The 13,473-nt window shown below is 45.0% G+C and overlaps 1 protein-coding gene across 6 annotated transcripts in view; it reads right to left on the reverse strand.

Annotated features, from left to right (window-relative positions):
* Positions 1–2,492: 2,492 nt before the first annotated feature.
* Positions 2,493–13,473, reverse strand: part of LOC13036342 (nucleolysin TIA-1) — a 90,114-nt gene continuing 79,133 nt past the window's right edge. For 4 of the 6 annotated variants that reach the window (XM_033385253.1, XM_033385250.1, XM_033385245.1 and 1 more), the window contains exons 5-9: positions 5,306–5,408; positions 5,004–5,196; positions 2,968–3,315; positions 2,705–2,873; positions 2,493–2,637 (exon numbers count right to left, since the gene is read on the reverse strand). In XM_033385253.1, the coding sequence (XP_033241144.1) occupies positions 2,596–2,637; positions 2,705–2,873; positions 2,968–3,315; positions 5,004–5,196; positions 5,306–5,408 (855 nt within the window). In that variant the 3' untranslated portion in view covers positions 2,493–2,595. Of the gene's footprint in view, positions 2,638–2,704; positions 2,874–2,967; positions 3,316–5,003; positions 5,197–5,305; positions 5,409–5,830; positions 5,926–13,473 lie in introns of those variants that run through there. The other 2 variants (XM_033385258.1, XM_033385255.1) reach the window with 2 other exon arrangements.

The raw sequence follows: 13,473 nt of genomic DNA on the forward strand, positions 1-13,473 counted from the left end.
TTGTTTATGCGCACATTGAATTCTTGTCATTATTTATATATTGATTTATATATATATATATTTATATGTACATACACAACATTGAATCATTTAATTGTATTCCTTTAGCTTACACCGTAACTATGTATACATAATTAAATATAATTATGCTAGTATATGTATATCATAGGGTATTACTGATTTTTTTTTTTCACTTTTCACTTCGTTTTCGTTTTCCATAATTGTTACCATAATTTTCCAACGTTTCCAACATATGTTCAGCTACAATTTATTTGATTTTTTTTCCATCGTACCGTCGTACATATTTTTTATTTTATACTTTTCATTTTTTGTATGTAATCATATTTGTATGCATAGCTTGCTCTTGCACACAGTTTTCTTGTCTGCTCAAATAACATTTATGTATATATATATATATATATAGTATATATATATATGGGTGTATATATATAGATTTGTATATATGTAAAGTGATGCATGCGCCGAAACACAGTTTGTCGTTGGCTTTCAAAAAACACCATTTCGCCAAGTTGAAAAAATAAATCAGTTTCCTTTTTGTCCGCAACATCTCGATTTGCTCTCTCTCATCACAACTTATAGAAATCAGACCCTACCATCCTATCCATCCAATTGAAAGTGTTCTAATTTGTTTGATTTATATTCTTCTATCATCTGAATCGTTTTCATTTTCATTTGGTTTTAGTTTCTTTGGTATGTAAAAAATAGTTTACAATTTGTATTCGTTTTCGGTTTTCTTCTTTTGTTGGTTTTTTGTTTTTTTGCATGACAAGCATGACAAGTTTTTTCATGCCTTTGTAAATACCATAAATAATTGTGTTTAGGTTTACATTTAGTGTATAGTTTTACAGTTACACTTACGATGATCCTTAACTAAACATTGACTATTTTGCTTTTGCTACACGTTTTCTTCTCTCGTATTTCGCTTTCTTTTTCTTTTTTTCTCTAAATATTTCGCTAGATTTGCCCTCTGACTGTCTCTGCCTTATAGTAGGTTTCTCTTAATACATTTACACGTTACACAAACACAGATACATTATGAATATCTTTTGTCTGAATACCTTATGAGTGTGTGTGTGTGCTGCTGTGTGGTAGCCTCTGTTCTATGGATATCATCGTTTAGGAGTATCTTTATATATTTATCTCTGCCTCTCAACCTCCTCTAAATGTCGTATGTATTCGGTGCAATTATACTACTCGATTTGTGGTGTGTGAGTGTGTGTGTGTGTGCTTAACTCAGTTACATATATCTTGATATTTTCCACTAGGTAATGCTGCTGGATAAACACTTATAATTTGTGAATCAACTGATCGAAGCTAGTGGTGGCACATTCGACTTGCCCACCCCACCGCCTACATATACGACTACTTGCCTCAACCTTATGCTATGCACATCAATCGGAATGATTTTCGGAACAAAATCCATATTGTGTGAGTAAAGTCATGGCAATAATCGGGAAACATTTAAGGTAGGACCAATATTCAAAACTTAATTTTCAGTCAACATAAGTCTGCTCTCAAAGATCTCTCTGCTTTCTGCTCCTCCCTCTATAGACTATATGTGTGTTTTCCTTCAGCTTAAAGTACACTTAGATTGTAGGTATTCTGCCTTTTTTTGTTATTTTGCATTTTGAAACGTAATTCATAGACAGCAAGCCTTTGGTAAATAATCATAACCACGTCCGTTATACATATATGTAGCACCCACTCTATTCTTACTCTGGTATATATGTACATACCTACATATGTACTTCTATGTGTTTCTTTCTATACCCTACTAAAATACATTTAGAGTTTGTTTTCTTTACTGGATGGGCCACTTTATCCACCCACCCACCCACCATTTTGCCGCGGATGGTTGGGTGGTAGCTCCATCAAAAATAGACACAAATAACACACATTCATAACTTTTTATTTTTTGGTTTTTGGTTTTCAGTTTTCGGTTTTCGGTTTCTTTGATTAGATCAATTTTAATTATGACTATTGAACTTCCTGGCCGCCTGTCTTCTGTTCTTGCCTTTTTGAATGCTTAATCTATGCAGCCATCAACAATTTGGTTAGATTTTCTGTTTTTCGTTTTGGATTGCATTTGAATTATGTATTCTCATGGTTATATTTACGGCAATCTCTTTGGGACTGGCATCAGCTATGAACAAAATTGCAATCTTTTCACACTTCTGGCAATCCATAGACTTGGGTCACTTGATTTATGCCCCCTCCTGCTGGTGGTTGTTGCTCGTTGTTCTGTACCTGCTGCTGCTGTTGTTGCTGCTGTTGTTGCACCCAGTGGGATGGATAATACAGTTGCGGGACATAGTGTGGCTGCTGCTGGTGCTGCTGCTGCTGCTGGTGATGGTGGTTCTGTGGTGGTTGCAGTTGCAGTTGGTGGTGCTGCTGGTAATGTGGCTCCTTCACATATTCGCCGGACGTGGTCAACAGTGGCAATTGCTGCTGCTGCTGCTGCTCTTGTGGCTGTTGCAACTGTTGCTGCTGTTGTTGCTGCTGTTGTTGCTGTTGCTGCTGCTGCTGCTGCTGTTGTTGCTGTTGTGTGGGATACATGGCCACGCCTCATGGCAGCTACACGAGCAAACTAGGCGCCAGCCACTCGTCCTCCGCCAGCTGGAAGAGAGCCACAAGCACAATTCACAATCGTTAGCCATCATCTGGCCAGCAATGACCCACTCACCTGCGGACTGACCTGAAACTGTTGCATGGGATAGGCCACCACTCCGGTAGCCTGTGGCAGCCCATTGCCCACGCTCTGGGCGATCTGCGGTGCCGTGCCTGCAGCGGCACCCGCCAATTGCGGCTGTGCTGGGACACTCTGCCAGGTTCCCGGGAGCTGCACGCCCATTCTGGAGATAAAAATATTGGAAGAAAGGATTGGTTTACCCACTGCTTGGCACTCTCTATCTCTCCGCAGAATAACAGTCAGTGCTCAGTGCTCACCCCATGTATCCGGCCTGCTGATAGCCGGCGAATTGACCGTAGGTGAAGCCCTGCATGCCCTGCAGGAACTGGCCCGGCTGCAGGGCGCTGGCCGGGGCCGCAGTGGGATATGTGGGTGCCGGTGGATACCAGTAGCCGGCCACCTGCTGCCCGTAGGCAGCCGCTGCAGCTGCTGCAGCCGCGGCGGAGCCAAATGGAAAGCCCTGGGCCAGGGCCTGGCCGGCAATGGCCGACATATGGTTGGGATCGCCGCTCTCCTTGCCCCACGCGCACTTCACCGGCTGCTGGTTGATTTCCGTGTTGTTGACGGCCACAATGGCATGGGTGGCCGCCTCCTTGGTGGAAAAGCTGAAATCGGAATCAGAGTTGGAATTTGGAGTATATATTCACATAGTGGGGGATATGGTCAAGGATAAGGATAAGGTTGCAGTTAGCAGATTGGCCTGCTTTAATTTCCGTTTAACCCAGAAGCAGCAGAAAGTTGGTGTTTGGCAGAACAAAAGCAGCGTAAAAGTGGTACAAGCGTCTGTGGAATTGTTTTGTTGCTGGTTCCAGTGGTGGTTGCTGCTGCTGTTGCTGTTGCTGGATTGGTTATAATGATGCAGCAACTGCGACGGCAACTCTGATGCAGCTGCTGCTGTTGCTGCTGTTGCTGCTACTGCTGCCTGGGTCCACTTGTAGTCCCCGAGCTCATTATGTTACAAAATGCCAAACAATGCTTCTCCCCCTCTCTTTCACTCTCTCCCCCTAGCCATCTCTTTCGCCTACTTTCTCTGGTTTTTTGCATCACGTTTTGCAACACACAAATGAGTTTTGGAGCAGGGCACAAAAGGCGCCCATGGACATGGCCAGCCAGCAACTGCAATGCGTTCGCTCCCTTGACTGTTGCACCGCCCCCGTCCCTGCACTATCTTCTCGCCCCCTCTCTCTCCCTTGCTACCGCCAGCTCTCTTGTTGCGGTGGGTTGAACTCTGTTCGTCGTGGGCCAACGGCTGCCATTAAAACCCTATCAGCATTCGTGACGGCAGCTGCGATCTGCAGCCACCTCCCCGGCAGTAGTTTTTTTTTCTTTTTTTTGGCCCGCTCAATGCAGTTGCTATACCCTTTCAAAAGGTATTACCATGTGGACCAGAAGAACGCGTTTCAGAACTGCAAAGATGCCTGCCATTGGTAAAGAGGAAACTACTAATCAAATAAATGTTTCATACGCAAATTGTCACCCAATTTGGTCCTTCAATGGGAACAAACAGAAGCTGACTCTCAGAATATGTTAGTCTCTGGGCTGCAAAGGGTATGTCGGGGTTTTCTCTGGACCATAGTAAGCTATCCGGCATTTTTTCTCTTTTTTTTTGTGCCATCGTTGTCGCTGTTATTGCGGTTCATTGTTCTGTTTGCAACTTCAAATTTGCCTCGTCGTTGTTGCTGTTGTTGGGTGTAAAAGTGTTGTTGATTTATTAACGGCGGGTGGCTGGGATCGGGATTGGGTCTGCTGTTGGTGGTTGGGGTTCTGGTAAGGGCTGGAGCTGGGCTTGGGCGCTGCGCCACACATTGATATGGCGTGCACTCAGCGACGACGACAACGACAACGACAACGACAATGGGAATACGCGACGCTGACACCGCAGACCGCAATACACGCACACCGACAGAGGAGTCGGTTTAAGTTGGGATGGAGATGGATGGATGGAGGTAGCGGTAGAGGTAGAGGTAGAGAAATCAAAATGGTGGGTAACAATGAGTTAATGTAGTACACAATGGCCGCTGCTTCTTCGTTTTTATACCCTGGAAAAGGGAAGGATACTTTCGAACAGAGATTTTGAACGTAGCTAACCTCAAAAACTTGAAAGTATTCTATTCTGCGCCAGCTTGTGCAACCTTTTCTATAGCTATAACCTATAGCTTCTATAGAAACTATCTACTTTTAGTGGGTAATTGCTGTAAGGTGCTCTGTAGTCTGGGAAACGGGAAAAGGAGAGCGGGTGAATCCTGAACGATTGCCTGATCATTAGGGCCTGCCCCATAATGAGAATACTTACCGAACAAATGCATATCCTTTGTCCTTGAAGACGCGTATCTCCTGTATTGTGCCATAGGGAGAGAAAGTCTTCTGCAGTATATCCTCGTTGAGGAAGCCGGAGAGGGCGCCGTTGATGCCGCCACAGTAGACAGTGCAATTGGTGGGGCTGCTCTGGTTGTACACCTCGTCGAAGGTCAGCGGCTTGGCGTTCACTGCAAGAGGCACGAAAGCAAAGCGGATTGAGATGACAATGGGATGGGTTGGGATCCAGTGGGGTTCTAATGGGGCTGTGATGATGAGCTGATGGACGGGTATACTCACTGTCTGCCTTGGTTGCCGGCGGCTTTCGTGTGGCCCAATTTGTGCGTATCGAGCGCGAGCCCAACCACTGCCCATTCATGGCAGTGATGGCGGTTTCCGCTTCCTGCAACGAGCCAAATTAAATGGAGAGCAATTAGCTAAAAGCCCAACGCCATTTGCGGGGGTTTGTCTAGCCGCCTAAGCCGCTTACTTAAGTCTCTCTCTCTGCCAACTGTAGCAACCAGCAGCAGGAGGGAGTGCTGTGCCTCTGACGCTGACGCTGAGAGGCCAACCAAAAATGTATAAACAAACAGCTCAGAAAGTGTTAAGGAAAAGCAGCAGCCGGCATAGCAGCAGCAGCGGCAGCAACACAAAAAATGAATAAATAAAGAGAAGAGCGCAAAACAATTGCGACGATGGCGGAAAAGTTGCTCCTTGCGGGAAAGCAGGCGACATTGTTGCTGCTCGGTTGCCTTTTGATTTACTTGAAAGAAAGTACCAGCCACCGGGAGGAACGTTGATGGGAGTGCCTTTTCCTATACGTACCATTTACAAGGCCGTGCACAAATTATAATTTCAATTTCGCATAAAAGGTAATTCGTGCGTATCAAACGTGATTCATGCCAAAATGATTGCAACTGGCAGAAGTTCCTTGCATGCATGCACCGCCAGACCACTCTCTCTCTCTCTCTAGTCGAGTAAGCGGGGATGTCTGGAGAGTGCAGTATGGTGGGCGTTTCATAGCAATTTACTTGCGGCACACCATGAGACCTCAGACCTAGACCGAACCCCCAGCCCCGCGCCCAAGTCTAAACCAGAACCGATGCTATAGCTATGCAATAATGGCATTTGCCGAGCTGCAGACGTTGCAGCTGCTCATTGCACGTTCTTTAAATGGCAACCGAGTCGGCTACGGCATCGGCAACGGCAACGGCAACGGAATCGGAGTCGGCGTCTGTGGTTGGCAGTAACTGTAACTAGGCACACACCGCCGTGCCACCCACCGCCCTGCCATCCAGCTACCTCGGGGTTTTCCGCCTTTTTTCTTTTCATTAATTTTCCTTCTGCTTTGTGCAGGGGTCTCTGGGTCTCTGGCTGTGCTACGTGCCACGCTTGAAATCAGCGTTGACGTGCAGCGGCTGAAAAAACGGTTATTCCCAAACCGGAAGCAGACTCTGGGAGAGGCAAACTTTTGAAGAGCTTACACAGGACTACGGATCTTGTTTGGCTAATGACTCTGTCTATGAGTGGAAAGTTTGAACATAGCCAATCCACCGTCGACTTAATGGATGTCGAAGAGGTTTCAAAAGTTCTATACATAACTGATATTTTATGGGGGTATTTTATAGACTCCCAAATAGGGATCTCCTATTTACACTGATCATATCTCTGCCGATTTCGTTTGAATTGCTTCGTTTTGTATGTACTGGAATGCTGGTTTAGTGGATTGCTGCTGCTTGGCTCGCACCTTTAATTTTTTAACCACTTGAGCAAAAGTCAACAATCGAGCGCCTGCCCCGTCAGCGATAAACCACGCAGCTGTCGCCCAACTTTGGCCATAATTTAATGTCTGAATGTGTGCGTGCGTGTGCGTGCGAGTGTGTGGCATGTGTGTGGGTACTCTCGAGTATGCCCGTTTGGGCCCAGGCAACGCGTTGCAACGTCGCTGTCGCTCAGTTTGCGTGCGTGCGCATTTTTATGCATTGCCAGTTGCATTTTTCATATTTGCATAAACTATAAATTTTACATTTTTTAAGCGATACGCATCGTTGATTGCAACACACACACTCACACACACGCATATACACTTACAAACAGGGCCACAGCCCCTACTCAAGTGCCCCACCGTGGGGAGTCCCCCCTGCGATTGCCTGTCGGGCACAAAATGCCATTTAAATACTATAACTTTAGCTTTAAGTAACCCGGTACTCATTTTATATTTGCTGCTGCTGGGACTGCTCGGTATTGTGGCTGCTGAATGGTTCGCAGCAGGACACATCATTCAGGACTTATTCAGGGACTGACGTCCAGTCAAGTGCAGCAGCTCCCCCGGATTCCTTTGCACAATTGCAATTGCAATTGCATGTGTCAATGAAAATTGTCTCAGCAAACGGTCAGCTTAGATGGGGCTCTGTTCCTGCTCTCCCTTTCTCTCTTGCCCTTCGAGGGATGGACGGGTTTGTTGAGGGAACTTTTTTTGGCCAGACAAAAACTTCTCTTCTTTTCTGCAATGGACATTTTTGGTCGAGCAGTTTTTGTTGCTTTGACAGTCTTTGAACCTGGCAAACTTTATCAATCATTTTGGTGGTAAATTGCTTCGAAAATAGACGTTTTAAAGGTGGTCTGCTGGAGCTTAAAGAACATTGAGCCACCGTAATGACTTGATTATATCACAATTGGGAGTTCAAGAACCTTTTGAGTCATTTGCCAATTCATCTTGCTCGAGTGGCAGCTTAAGGACCGCAATATGGCACCCACTACGACTTGGCAAACTATTTATGAAACACTCCCTCCATCCGAAAAACCCCACCAATTTGGGCCCAAAACTTGGCTCAGAGAATATGTAAGCTAATTGGAAATTTACTGGGGGAAAAGCATTGGGTCAAGCAGACGACAATGGAAAGCAACCGTCTTGGGGTTTGACTACTACTTGTCCCTGTCCCCCCATTGACGAAAAGTTCTTTGTGTATATGTGTGTGTGTGGCTTAACTGTTTGCAGTCGATTGTAGTTTGTGTGGGCGGAGGAGGGAAATTAATTAATGGTGAATGGCAAATTGGCAGCTAATAGCAGGAGCGGAAAACTTGAAGCATTTTCCGCTCTGTCGCTGTGACAACCAGCAAAACAGCTGTAATAGCAGGAGCAGCACACGCCTAGTTCTGCTCCTAGTTCCAGTTCCAGTTCCAGATCCAAATTAATTCCTCTTTGATTAAAAGTTCTCAGGCTGTGCTGTTCTGTTGGACAGTCAAAAGTTTTGTGTCGCGTCGCCTCCCGCGACACGCGATGAACAATTCACTTGAAAATTTTCTAAATGACAACTTCCGCTTTTGGGATAAGTTAATTAATTTTCATGGACATGGATGGCGGAAAAGTTTTGGCTTTCTGCAAAATTTAAGAACATTTTGCCGTACAGATTCAATTTGGCGGCCAAAAACTTCTGGTGCAAGTCGGAGACTGGGCCCTTTGTAAATATTGATTACTTGATAAGGCGCAGAATCCTTTAATGCCTGATATAGTCCCTCCCATTCCCCATTCCTCGAAACGAGCCGTGGTCGAAGCGGAAATGAGTCGGTGGGTGGGTGTGGATGTGGATGGGGGTATGGGTGTGGGTCAGGGCCAAAGTTTTAAGCAACAAAACCAAAAAGGCGAAATACCTTCATTAAGCGAATGAAGAAAAGCAAAAGTAAGTTGAAGAATTTTTAAGTGGTTTAAAAGGGTTTTGTCATACTTTTCCATGTGGATCTCTTACTGGAATCGACCCAAGCCCAAGACCCGAAAATTTCGCTTGCCACAAAATGGGGGCAGAATGGTGGTGTCCTGTGCTGTCCTGTGCTGCTTGTGGCTAACGTTTCGTGTGTATACAGCCGTAAGTCGAGAGCAAGACATTTTAAATGTTTATTAAAACAATAAGGAAATGGTTTTGTGCCTAAGCGAAAAAAGGCCAACCGGAATACGAAGAACTGTAGCCGAAAGAAGGTGCAAAAAAAGGCAAACCCAAACACACACAGCCTCACCCACACCCACACCCACATACAAAAAGGGGATAATCCGACACATTTGGGGGGTGGGGAAAATAAGAATGTTCTTCCTTCTTTTCTTTTGAGATGCCATTTTGTTCCTTAAAAAGGTAGACCAGACACCAAGTATTTAGTGTCCCTTTTCCCCCATTCGAGAGTAAAAGGTTTTTTCCTGGCCAACTCCTAAGCCGGTTTAGCTTTGTTCTTCGGTCAGATTCATTAACGTGGCTATTTAGATAAGCGTGAAAGTCGGTATCAGGAGGGTACGACATCATCCCAGTCCCCCAGTTGAATATTAAAGAGAGATAGCTTCCTTCCCAAGCACAATTGTACAAGTTCTGATGATGATTTTTTGATATTTATAAAACAGCTCAAGTGGCAAATCGTTTGCACACTCGAAGAAATGTTGTCCCATTTGTCGCATTCCAAAGAGCAGGACATCCATCGATGGAGCCGATGATGATGTGGCCAAGGAGATACGGCAGCGAGAGTCCTTAGTCATCCAACTCCGACTCTGGTTTCTGGCTGCGATTGGGACTCTGTCTCTTTCGGGGAATCATGTCTGGGGCCCAGTCAACGGTAAAAACTGTTTTCATTCCGCTTAGGCCAAAACGATTTTCGATTTTTGACCATTCCTGCCACATCCAAAATATAGAGTACAGGACGGAGCGGCGGGCGGTTGTTGACCAACAAAAAATCAGTATTTCACGCTAGAACGCACTTTTGTCAAGAAATAATTCCATGGGATTTATTTATGTATGTCAGTTTTTGCCCTGCCCTTGTTTCCCATTCGGAATCACTCCATCCCCCCCCACCCCTTTGAATGGTTTTTTTATAGCTGCTGCCTCTGGGGGGTGAGGGGTAGGGTTTTAGGGTTCAGGCTTATGCGTGTGTAGGCAGTTTGTCCCTATGGCCCTAGTCCTCAAATCACTAGTTTCTGAATTATTATGGAAAGCATAAAATGAATGTCCAGGCCATTTATATTTATAACCTTACCGAGTTCTGTACGCTTCACCAAATTTATGGCCGGAATGTTGAAAATAAATAAATTGAAAATCACGAACAGAATTGCCGACTCTTTAAAGGGAAGTTATAGGCAAAGATCTTTAAGGAATCTTTTGGGTAACGGTAAGAAAATAATTTCCTTTTGAGAAAATGATATTTCGACAAAAATATCGAAGGGCAACAATCGATTAAAAATGGTGAGCACTATGTATGTACATCCGCCATCGGAACTAGCAACGACCTGTGAAAGTACGAGTATCTTTCCGGAGCCATTCTTTCTTGTTAGCTATTTATGATGCACTTTTTATCGACAAGGGGCGAATGGTGGTGGCTACCGACGACAGGGAAGAGTGGCTACAATTTTTGAACTTTCTCGATTAGTTTCGATGCAAACCTCAAAAGAGGAAGAAAGAAGCGCACACACACAGACCAAATGGCAAACTCAAATATTTCAAATTAAGTTTCTCGACATGCGTTTTGCAAACACAAACACCCAGACCCACACCCACACCCGCACCCGCACACAAACACACGCCTTTCCTAAGCCGATATGCCACGCCTCCTGTCCCCCCTCACCCCGCCCTGTCGCTTGCAGCTGATTTAATGCAAATTTTATTTATGCGAAAAGTTTTATTAAATTTTTGTGCAAAGTTGATATTTTCTGTGGTTTTGCGGAAATTGAAAAGTTATTTTTCGAATGGCTTACTGCACATACACAGAGAACGAGTGGGATATGGCATGTGTGTGTGTGTGTGTGTGTGTGTGCGTTTGAGTGCATTGGGATTGGTAGTAGAGCTGCAAGCGGAAAAGGAAGAAATACATAGTTCCTTTCATTTTGCACTTCCTCTCGCTGCCGGCGGCGCTTATGGCATTTTTGCCAATCGCCAAGGCTTTCGCACAAAGCCAATTGCCAATGCCAAAAGCAGCTCAAGCCGTCACCGAAAAAACGACAAAAAAATATTTAACGCAAACTGTTTGCCAACATGTTTTAAATAAACACGGCAGTGGGTGCCAAGAGTATCTGTTCTCAGCTCTCAGCTCTCCCCGTATCCGTACGTACGTACGTTCCACCAACCGTTGACGACGCATACAAATTGCCATAATTTAATAACCATCAAGGCAAGCCTGAACTGAGCATTTGCATGAGGAGCGAAAGCAAGGGGCTGCCGGCACGGCTTGTCATTAGCATCATAAATCACAGGAAAAAAACAACGACAAGTGCGGACAAAAATTTACGCAAACATTAAACGCAATAAACATGTCGATGCCAGAGAAGAGACAGGAGCAGGAAGAGCAATGGAGCCAGCCGAGGAGCAATATCAGCAGGAGCAGGAACAAAAGCCACAGAAGACAGCAAAGGAAGATGGGGAGCAGGATCTGGACTCAAAGAAGACGCAGCAACCGCAAAAGAAGAAACAGGAGCAACAACGGCAGGAACAGAAATGGTAGCAGGGAACGCTATCAGCGCCCCCTTCTTAAGCTCCTCCCAAAATGCTAATGTCCTGCCACACTCTCGACTCTCGATGCTCGACTGTCGGCGTCTGCTATTGTCACACATCCAACGAATATTAACATATTATTGCATGCCACATGCCACGTGCCCAACACACAGAAACAAGCCCAGGCTGTTCATGCATCTTGAGTGGTGGCGCCACCATGAATGCCGGCTTTCCTTGCGACACAAAACTGATTTGCCGGCATTATAGAGACAAAGGCAGGCTCAGGACCAGGACCAAGAACAGGACCAGCACCAGGACCAGGGCCTGAGTTGCATTTAATCGCATTACTCTTCCGCTCTTCCGCTCTCTCTTCCCCTTTGCCCAGACATCACACTATTACTTATTTTTCGTTGTATAATGCACTTAAATTTATTTAAAAGTTGCCGCGACGCAAGAAAAATAAAGAATGAAAACAGCAGGAACGACAACGAAAACGAATTGACAATGTGTGCAGCGAACAAGATATAATGTCGACTTGCCCCACAACCACCTTCAACCAGCAGCAGCAGCAGGAGCAAAAGCGGCAGTGGCAGTGCGTACTGCAGGCTGCATGCTGCATGCTGCATGCCTCATTCTTTTCATCATCTTCTTGTGCGGTTCATTGTTGCATTATTATCATTTGTTGTTATTGTTGCCGTTGTTGCCGCTGCCGTTGTCGCGGCACACACAATGCCGGTGGTTAACCCACACTCCTGCACTCTCCTGCCACTCGCCCGCACTTGCCTCAGATGTATCTTTTATGATTCTGGTGTTGTTGTTGTCTGCCTTTCTTCCCTGTCATGTGCATGTGCACTTAAATTAAAAAGCCTTCCGCACACATTGGCCTTAATATGCATCATGTTGCATCTTACGGGTTTCCGAAAAAAGTCATTGAAAATGTCACGCAGCCACGGCGAAGTTTGATTAAAGATTGTCCAGTCTCTGGACAACACTTGATGGCAATTAAATCAGTCTCAAAAATACCACAGATAGGAAATCAAAAGAAATATTTACTTTTTCACAATAAGTAAATTTTTTGGGTATTTCTGGAAGATCCCGGTCTTATACAGAATATCCAGAAAATCCAGACTAGAATATTTTGAATGTCAGTATCAGTAATTTAAGATTGACCAAGAGCTATTACCCCCACTTTAAAAGCTGTATATGTCTTCCGTCTCTGCATGGAAAACATCTGGTGAAAATCATAATACCCTCTGCAAGTGTATAGCTATCTAGATGGAAACACATACATTAAGTATACGCACCATTGGACGGGGCCATAATTCCATCGAAAACAAGTCAGTTCCCAAACGGCTTTGACTTTGACTTTGGGCTTAAACATATATTTGAATGACAGCTGCCGGCGATGTGTGGGCATGGTAGTGGCACTGGCAGCCGCCAAGTGTCAGAGATTAAGTTGTATTTGCACACGACCTGTTCCGCAGGACCCCCACACCTCAATCCGCGCTCATCTGTGCCATCCCGTTTCAAGCATTGGTCTGGAGCACAGTTTGTGGCATTAGCATGAAAATTTAATTAATAATTTTGAGCATTTGCCGATTAATTGACTTGCCGGCACACCTTTGGCTTTTACGCCTTCTTGTCAGTTTACGCCTTCTGCCACTGCCTCTGCCACGGCCACTGACTGCAGTATTGATTTGGCTTAAGTATTTGGCTTTTCCCGCAAAGTATCTCTTCAATTTGGCCATGTATCTGTGTCTCAGGGTAGCTGTGTGTGGGTCTAAGCCTTAAGCTTGCGCATTTTTTCTGCTTGACTGACTGACACGCAATTCGTTTGGCACTGGCTCTGGAAGCTCTGTCTTTGATGCTGCCTCCCCCTTTCTCTCTGTCTGCGCTTTGTCGAATTTTCTACCTATTAAGCACATGAAATTCAATCACCAAACACACACACACACACACACATAGAGAAAGTCTTGCCAGAGGCCTGCTTTCCCCCCATTTGGACCCTTA

This window comes from Drosophila pseudoobscura, chromosome 2 (assembly GCF_009870125.1).
Source record: "Drosophila pseudoobscura strain MV-25-SWS-2005 chromosome 2, UCI_Dpse_MV25, whole genome shotgun sequence".
NCBI classification, from domain to species: domain Eukaryota; kingdom Metazoa; phylum Arthropoda; class Insecta; order Diptera; family Drosophilidae; genus Drosophila; species Drosophila pseudoobscura.